This window comes from Macrotis lagotis, chromosome 4 (assembly GCF_037893015.1).
Source record: "Macrotis lagotis isolate mMagLag1 chromosome 4, bilby.v1.9.chrom.fasta, whole genome shotgun sequence".
Taxonomy (NCBI): Eukaryota; Metazoa; Chordata; class Mammalia; order Peramelemorphia; family Peramelidae; genus Macrotis; species Macrotis lagotis.
In genome coordinates, this window is record NC_133661.1 from 189,391,751 (window position 1) to 189,401,090 (window position 9,340).

Here is a 9,340-nt window from a genome sequence, read left to right on the forward strand (position 1 = left end):
GTCTCATTTAAATTCAATTCATATACAAGTAAAGACACTACCCCTTCAAAAACAAAGGATGAATATCAATAGCTGTAGAGCAAAACTGAACAATTCCTGAAATCTTAATAATCATCATCTTGGAAACAATTGTAGAGAAGAAACAGGGATTACTAGCCAGAAAATATATCTGGTCTAAGAATTTTATTCTATATAATGATTTATTGATATACAAAGTTCTCCTTAAGTTCTCCTCTAACAATGCAATTGGCAACTCCTTGTAACATTTCAAATTAACAATTATTCTTCAATTAATAGTCTTAGAAATTTTCAAAGTTAAGAGACATATTATGAGTCATGCAAGCAATATGTGAATAAAAAAGGACTTGAATTAAGGTCTTCATGACTGAGGTCTCCTTTCACTCAAATCTCCCACTCATGTTACATTATTTTAAGATTTAATTTAGTGAGTTCTGATTAGGTTTATAGAAAGAACTTTTTTCTCATAGAATTTTCAGATAATAATAGGAGGTACCATTGAATCTTTAGTGATTGACAAGATAATCATAGGACAATTCCTAATTTCTGAGGGCAGGATAATTGCCTAGTTGGATCCCACGAATTAATAAAGGAAGTCAGTCATTGATTTTGCATAGAAGCTTATCAGTAAAAAAATTAATTTATTTTTTAAGATATATTTTAGGGGACAGCTAGGTAGTGCATTGGATAGAGCATGGGTATTGGAGTCAGGAGGACCTGAATTCACATCTGACTTCAGACATTTAATAATTACCTAGCTATGTGACCTTGGGCAGGTCGCTTCACCCCATTGTCTTAAATAAATACATTTTTAAAAATATATTTTCTCATGCAGATTTGAATGTTAATTAATAAATTACAAAGAGGTACATCTTAAAATCATAACTAAAATTGACTTTTCTAACCAAAGGAGTTCAATTTTATTTTAAGTTTTTTTTCAGCAGACAAAGTAGAAATCAACATACTTCTCAGTCCATGGAAATAGCCTTCATTTAATGTGAAAAATGTTAAACAGAGTATGCAATTATTTTAAGGCACAGACTAGAATATTATTAACTACAACTTACATGGTGGTCACTTTAAGCTTTTAAAACATCTGTTAGTCTTAGAGTTATTTACAAAATTTTCCTGAAACTCCTTAGTTGACTGATCAACCTCCTCATGGCAACTTTCATCTCTTTGTTCCTGAATGTATATATAGAAGGATTTAAGATAGGGGTGATAACAAAATCAAGAATAAAAAGAAATTTATCCAATGGCATTGTAGGGAATGGCCACACATAGACAAAGATACATGGACCAAAAAATAAAACTACCACAGTAATGTGAGCTGACAAAGTAGAGAGAGCCTTGGACAAACCACTTGAAGAGTGTTTCTGAACAGTGACCAAGATATATATGTAGGAGATAATCAAAAGGAATAAGGTGCCCATAGAAATAAAACCACTATTAGCAGTGACCATGAACTCCAATTTATAGGTATCTGCACAGGCCAATCTGATGAGACGAGGAAGATCACAATAAAAACTATCTATTTCATTAGGACCACAGAAAGGCAAGTTTATCACAAAAGCCAACTGGGTAAGTGAATGTATTAGGCCAATGACCCAAGAAGTCACTAGGAGCAAAATACACATTCTTGAATTCATAATGGTCAGATAGTGAAGAGGCTTGCATATGGCAACATATCTATCAAAGGCCATAGAAATAAGCAGCACCATCTCAGTTCCTCCAAAGATATGAATGAAGAATATTTGGATATGGCAACCCAGGAATGAAATGACTTTGTGCTCATAAAAAAGGTCATATATCATTTTAGGAACAGCAACAGATGCAATGCACAGGTCTATGAGGGAGAGGTTAGCCAATAAAAAATACATAGGAGAATGTAAGCGAGGTTCAGAGATTACAGTGAGCACAATGAAGAAGTTTCCCAGCAAAATGGCTACATAAAAAATGAAGGAGAATACCAGGAGGAAAAACTGCATGGCCCATGAACTAGAGATCCCCAGGAATACAAATTCATATACTATGGAATGATTCATTTCATTCTTTGGTCTGAATATGATGTTACCTAAAGAGAAAAAATTTAGATAATGAGAACTGAGGCAAGCAAAAAGCTCTAATATTTAAAAAAGGTCTTCTTGATGATTCAAGGAGGTTTTAAGTATCTCTTATTCATTTATGGTTTGAAAGGCATACATTTTCCATATCCTGGAGAGGAAAAAAAACTAATTTCAATGAATTCTGTACATAGAAGCTAATGCATCTTAAATGATTTTCCACAATCACCCTGCCTTTGCAAATTCAGAACTGATTTCATCTTTTATGATTTATTACAAAGTCTTTGGATTTCTATCCTACCACCATTTGAAAGATTTCTTTTCCCTTATACCTGACTCAAAGAAGCTTTCTTCCATTTTTCTGCTATTAGTTACTCAATTGCATCAAATGCTTCATGACCCTATGGATTTATCCATGGAGTTTTCTTGGCAAAGATGCTGTAACAGTTTGCCATTTCCCTCTCCTATTTATCACCATATTTCAGATGCATAAATGAGGCAAATATAGATTAAATAACTTGCCTAGGGTCACAGAGTTAGTAAGTGTCTGAGATCAGATTTGAACAGAGATCTTCCTGACTTTCAGGAATGTGCTCTATCCATTGCACCCCCTAACTTTTTCCTGTATTGTCCATTTTCACCACTTAGGCAGAATCTTTAGCCTAAGATCCAACCCTAACTAGATGAGGGAACCATATGGGGCAGGTGTTTCAGTTGGGAAGAAAACTAAGCTTTATCATTAAGAAAATTAAGAAGGGATCCCTGTGTGGGAGCATCATTCATGTTGCCATTAGTGTGGTCATGATGACATTACCCTGAGGACATTAGGAAAAAGGTACTGATTGCAAGGATACAAGTGCCAGGCATGCATCTTCAAGGATCATGAGTGGTTAATGTTATAGCCACAAGTAAGTATACAAAGGCATAGGATGGGAATACAGTTAAAATGAAGATAAATAGTTTTGAAATAAACACCTGACAACTTTGAAGTAATACAGAAAATGAAACTTCATTAATAGAAAATGATTGAGCAAGTTATCAAAACAACTCTAGACATAAAAGAAGTTCCCCTCAAGGAATTCAACTGTGAAACACATAGTACCTTAGATACTTTTCTATCCTTTTACAATAATCTTCAGAAACTATGTCCTAAGTAATGTCCAAACCAATGGCACATACTATCCCTATACTGGGCAAACCCCACCTGTAATCTGGAATGTTTGTACTTCTCTTCCAAGATAAGTCACAGAGTACCAAGCTGAAAATGGGAATCTTTGGATATTGCCCAGACTACAAAAATGTTCTGTATGTATATTATCTCCTCCACCCTCTAGTCCTAGTTTGTTGCTGGTAAATGTTTTCATAAAAAAAGGAATGCAAGACATTATCATGTTTAATTCTCATTGCTAACATTTTTCCATCACTTTCTTAGGACTAGTAAATAACAAAACAATAAATAAAGCCCTGGTTTATAGCATTTTGCTGATTTTTAATGTATAAATACCATGAAAATCTAACAATAAGATCCAAAACATCACTGCCCCAAAACTCATTAGAAGTGTTTAACAAATTAAACAGTTCTTACAAGAACCCAAATATTTTTTGAGATCCCAGTGAATGAAATTTGAAAATGATATTTTGTTTTGCTCAATATTTTTATTTTTAAAATCTAAGAAGTGTATTGTAATAGTTGCTAAGGTCCTAATGAGTTTTCTTATTTTTGGCCTTTTCTCCTACTATTCATTTCATGAACCAGTCATTTCAGTCTTATTCTGTTCTCAGACTTCAGTTCATTTGTGCAAACTTCCTCCTGTCCTATACCTCATCTCCCTTTTTATCTTTTTATCTAAATCCTACTTATTTCTCAAAGATCAGCCTAAATTCTTCTGTACAGCCTTTCCTGATCAGATCTCAGTGAATTCTCTCTCCTCTGAATTCCCATAATATTTAATATGTGCACCATTGATTGTTGTATCAAAAAATACAGGACTATATTTATGGTCTCTTGCATGCATATTCTGCTTTCCTAAATATTATAATATCCTTGTGGTCAAGGTCCTGTCTCCTTTATTCTTTCATTCATATCAACTCTTACTTGAGATGTCTGTAGTTAATTGTTTAATAAATGCTGATAGGCAATATTTTCAAAAATCAATTGATTTAAAGAAAAGAAGTAGCAACAGCTAAGTAGTGCAGTTTATGGAGCAGCAGTCCTAGAGTCACGTGGATCTGAGTTCAAATCCATTCTCAGACTCTTGATACTTAATTCCTCTGTACCTTCTCATTGACTCACAAAAAATGAAAAAAAAAAACCAAGAATGCAAGCAGTAAAGCAAGCAAGGAAGGAAGGAAGGAAGGAAGGAAGGAAGGAAGGAAGGAAGGAAGGAAAGGAAAGAGAGGGAGAGGGAAGGAGAGGGAGAGGGAGGGAGGGGGAGAGGGGGGAAGAAAAGAAAGAGAAAGAAACAAGTTAGTTATAACATCTTTCCAGTCATGCATTGACACCACTGCCTTGACAGACAACTTCCACATAAAATAAGTGTACATACTTTTCTCTGAAGGCTCCTCTGCAGAAAATCAAATTTCTTTCCTAGGATCTGATTTTCCACATTCTTCCTCCTCTCCAGAATGATAATGATCCTTAGTAATTTATATACCTTTATCTTATTTCCATATTAAATTTGCACGATTATTACTTCAGCTTCCTAGGAAAAAATGCAAATACCAGTGCCACTTTTCTTTTTCATAAGCCACAGAGAAATTTGCTTGACTTCAAACTCCATGCAAAACAAAATTTGTCTCCCATCCAGAACAAATGCAACTCATACACCAATCCCAATCTATCAGGAAGCCTATCTCAGAACAACTTCTTATAGGTTATTGAAATTTGGTAGAAATTTGAAGTATATTCAGTTCGACACTCTCAGGAAATTATATGTAGTCATATGTAATTTCATCACAGTTAAAAAATTTCTAGGAAAATAGCTCAGATTCCATCTTCCTCAATCCTTGAACTGTGGTTGAAAGAGCAAAATCAACCCACAAGCCTTTCTGTCCTCCAAATCTTCAGGAGCAGTCTGGTTCCAAGGAGAACACTCTGAAATGCATTTGGTACAGAGCTAATAACTCACACTCCTCCTTGTCCCTACCAAAGTGATCCTGGGAGCACTGAATCTTCTCAGCTTTGCTCAAAAGAACGGGTACATTCTAAATATCATTTGGGGTCAGTGTACCAAGTAAAGCAATGTAGCATATACTTTTCCAAGTCTTAGGAGAAATAAGCCATTTAGTAGTATGTAATAAACCAACTTTAAATTCATCTCTCTTGCCTACCTATTTGGTAGAAGAATAAAGTATAGCAACATCTTCACAGATTTCTGATGCATTTTTCAAATTGTGAGTTGTCCTTTGAAGAGGATAAAAGGATTAAGTACAACTCCAACACTGACATCAGGGTTCGGTGACCAATTGATGCATTCTAGATTCATCCATGGGTATCATGGGGATTTTCTCTCTGAGAAAGTTTTTAGTTTCCCAGAACTACAAAAGTAAACTTTCACAAGGAATATGTAGACAGGTAGCCCCAAGGATATCACTGGTTTTAAACTGGAAACAATGAATTTGCTAATGACTAAACAAATTATGACATCTGAAAATAATGTCACATTACTGTGTTCAAATAAAGTATTACTATGATAATAAAGAGAAGAATGGAAAGACAAGAACTGATGTTAAGTGATCTAGGAAGCAAGAAAACCATGTGCACTACTAATATCTTTGTAGTCTTGGAAATTTCACTTTCTTTTATTTTGTTGGTTATGCACTATGAATAAAACAATTTAATTAGAAAAACCAACAAAATAAAAGAAAGTGAAATTTCCAAGACTACAAAGATAAAGCACAACCCAACAAAAAGAAGCATAAAAAGACACTCTGTTTATTTATGGAGGTATGAAGTCACCCAAACATTACATCCATTTTCAGATTTTTTTTTTAATATGGATCAGTTTTGTTGATTTTTTTCTCTCCATAGCTTCATTCTGTCTCTGTCTTTGTCTCTGCCTCTCTCTCTCTGTCTGTCTCTCTCTATCTCTGTCTCTCTTTATGGGATAATTCTCTGAGAAAGAAAGAGAAAAAATAGATGGGAAATTTAAGTCATTTCAATCATTCAGTCAGCCTTATACATGCTAGACACGGGGACTACTATCCAACATACAGGGGATAAAACAAAATTTAAAAGACATTCCCTGCTTTAAAGGATCTTGCATTCTAATTAGGAAAACTATGTACAAATAAAACAAAGAGGATAAACCAGGGGAAATTTCAGAAAGAATGTATTAAAGAGAATCCAAAAACACTTCTTACAGAAACTGAAATTTGAAGAAAACTAGAGAAGTTAGAAGACAGAGAGGAGGAGATAGAGAATTTCTCGTATGAAGGAAAACAAGTAAAAATGTTCAGAATCAGAAGATAGAATGTCTTATGCAGGAAACTGCAAGGAAGTCAGTGTCACTGAAGATATAGGAAATATAAGTAGATTGGAAAGGTAGGAAGGGGCAAGATTCAGGGAGGGGTAAGACTGCTTCTTAAGTACAATAGAAGATTTTCTGCTTGAACCTAGAGATAATAAAAATCAACTGGAGCTGATTGAATGGCAAGGCAAAGATGTGAAATGGTCACATTTGCACCTTAAAATCAATTTGATAGCTAAGTGGATGGCAGACTAGACTAGAGATATAATTAAAACAGGGACATCACAATAGTCTAAGAGCAAGGTAATGAGGGCCTCTACTAGAGTAATGATTATGTCTGAAGAGATATAAGGAGGACAGCACATAAGATGTTTCAAAAGTAGAAATAATAACATTTAGAGATCAAGTGGTATGAAGAGTGAAACAGTAAAGATTTAAGGATATCAACCAGGTTACAAACCTAGATAACTAGGAGAAGAGTGGAAAATCTTTCTAAAAATATATAATGGGGGTGTCTAGGTGGCACAGTGGATAAAGCACTGGCCCTGGAGTCAGGAGTACCTGGAATCAAATCCTGTCTCAAACACTTAATAATTACTAAGCTGTGTGGCTTTGGGCAAGCCACTTAACCCCATTTGCCTTGCAAAAACCTAAAAAAAGTTAAAAATATATAATTTAATTTTATTTTAATAAATATAAATATATTTAAAATAAATCTTGGTCTTTAAAATGGTTAATGATACACTTCCCACCTCTTCTGTGGCTCTGAAACAGTCATAACACCTTATTATAGAAAAAGGTCATAAAGAACTGTAAAAAAAGTAGGTGTCCATGGATTGGGGAATGATTGATCACATATGAATGCAATAAAATATTATTGTGCCAGAAGAAGTAATGAACATGAGGAACTGAGTGAAACAAAGATGAAAATGGAATGGAGCAGAATGATGGAAATGAGCAAGGCAAATAGAATAATGTATACATTAACTAAAATAATATTATATATAAGAATAACAAATTATGCCAAATACAATTGAGAATTTATATTGTTTCCTCTTTGAATCAGCTCTGAATAGAATCAGAATCACTTACTCCTTCACAATGAACTCCCTTCCTTTTCAATATAAATGCCCTTGTTTGCCTCTTTTATATGTTTTTATGTCTCCCTTTCTCTTTCTCCTGGTATATTCCTCTCCCAATGTTTATGTTTGTTGTTAAGATATAATCCCTTCATATTCAACTCTCACCTATGCCCTCTTTCTAGATAGAGAGATAGACAGATATGTGTATATACATGGAGAAAATTCTTTCTAATTGGCCTAATAAAGAGGAAGTTCCTATGAGTAAATAGTAACACTTTCCAATATAGGAATGTAATCAGTAAAAAAATGTAATTCCCTTGTGATTTTTCTGTCATATTTACATTTTTATTGTTCTATTGAATCTTGTATTTAAATGCTAAATTTTCTGTTCTCCTACAGCCATTTCATCAGGAAAGTTTGAAAGTCCCCTATTTCATTGTATATCCATCTTTTCCCCTAAGAGAGTATGCTCATTTTTGCTGGAAAATTGGTATTTGGTTGTAATCTAAGCCCTTTTGTCATCTAGAATATCATGTTCCAAGTCCCCCACTCCTTTATTTCAGAAGCTACTAAATCTTATGTTACCCTGCCTGTGACTTCACAATATTTGGTTTATTTAATTATGGTAGCTTGCAATATTTTCTCCTTGACCTAGGAGTTTGGAAATTTCGTTATTATAATTGGGGGGAGTTTCCTTTGAGGATCTCTTTTAGAAGGTGATTAGTGGATTCTTTCAACATCTGTTTACACTCTGATTCTAAAATTCTAAAAATCATGTTTATTTTCCCTTTGATTAATTTCTGATAAAATGATATCCAAGCTCTTTTTTTGATCAAAACTCTCAGGTATTCCAATAATTTTAAAATCATTGCTCTTGGATTTTACAGGTCAGCAGTATTTTCAAGGATGTATTACACACTGGCTTCTATTTTTTCACTCTTTTGGTTTTGTTTCATTGTTTCTTGATTTCTCATGAAGTCATTAACTTCTATTTAGTCAATTCTTATTATGCTTAAGAAATTATTTTTTCACTGAGTTTTTCTACCTCTTTTTTCACTTTACCAATTATATTTTTAAATTGATTCTTCTCCAATCCATAGAAAGAAAAACAAAACAAAACTTCAGAAACTGATGAACACCACATTCACTTTTTAAAAAATAGCTCTTATGCATTCTTTCCCTGAATCCTAATTCCTCTTACCCAAAATGACTAATCTGTAAACATGCTTAACACAATTGTGTATGTGCATCATTAACCTGACTGCTTGCAACTGAGGGTAGGGGGTGTGAGGAGGGAAGGTGGAAGGAAATTTTGTAACTTAAAATATACATACACATATGGTTGAATGCTGAAAATCTTTAATAACATGTATGTGGAAAAATAAAATATCAATAAAAATGATTCTTGAAAGAAAAAGAAATGCTTCTCTTTGACCTTTTGTACCTCATTATGATTTGTCCTACTGTGTTTTAAGGTGTAATTTTCTTCAATATTTTTTCTATTTCCTCTATCAAGCTATTAATTCATTTTTTTATAAATTCCTGGATCATTTATTTCTTTTCACAACCTTTCCCTATCTTTCTTTCTCGCTTTTCAAAATCCATTTTGACCTCTTCTCTGACCTGAGACCAATTCACATTTTTCAGAGGTTTTGAATATAAGAACAATGCCTTTGTAGCATCTGAGTGTATTTTGTTCTTCCTTATC

General features: G+C 33.7%; 1 protein-coding gene across 1 annotated transcript; it reads right to left on the bottom strand.

The window, feature by feature from the left end:
• Window positions 1–1,133: 1,133 nt before the first annotated feature.
• On the bottom strand, window positions 1,134–2,063 carry LOC141520214 (olfactory receptor 4F6-like). Its single transcript, XM_074232012.1, has one exon. The coding sequence runs from the start codon at window positions 2,061–2,063 to the stop codon at window positions 1,134–1,136; it is 930 nt and encodes a 309-aa protein (XP_074088113.1).
• Between the last annotated feature and the right edge of the window lie 7,277 nt (window positions 2,064–9,340).

What these genes read in the sequence shown, in the direction of transcription:
- LOC141520214 (XM_074232012.1), bottom strand. Translation starts at nt 2,063, where the DNA reads ATGAATCATTCCATAGTATATGAATTTGTATTCCTGGGGATCTCTAGT.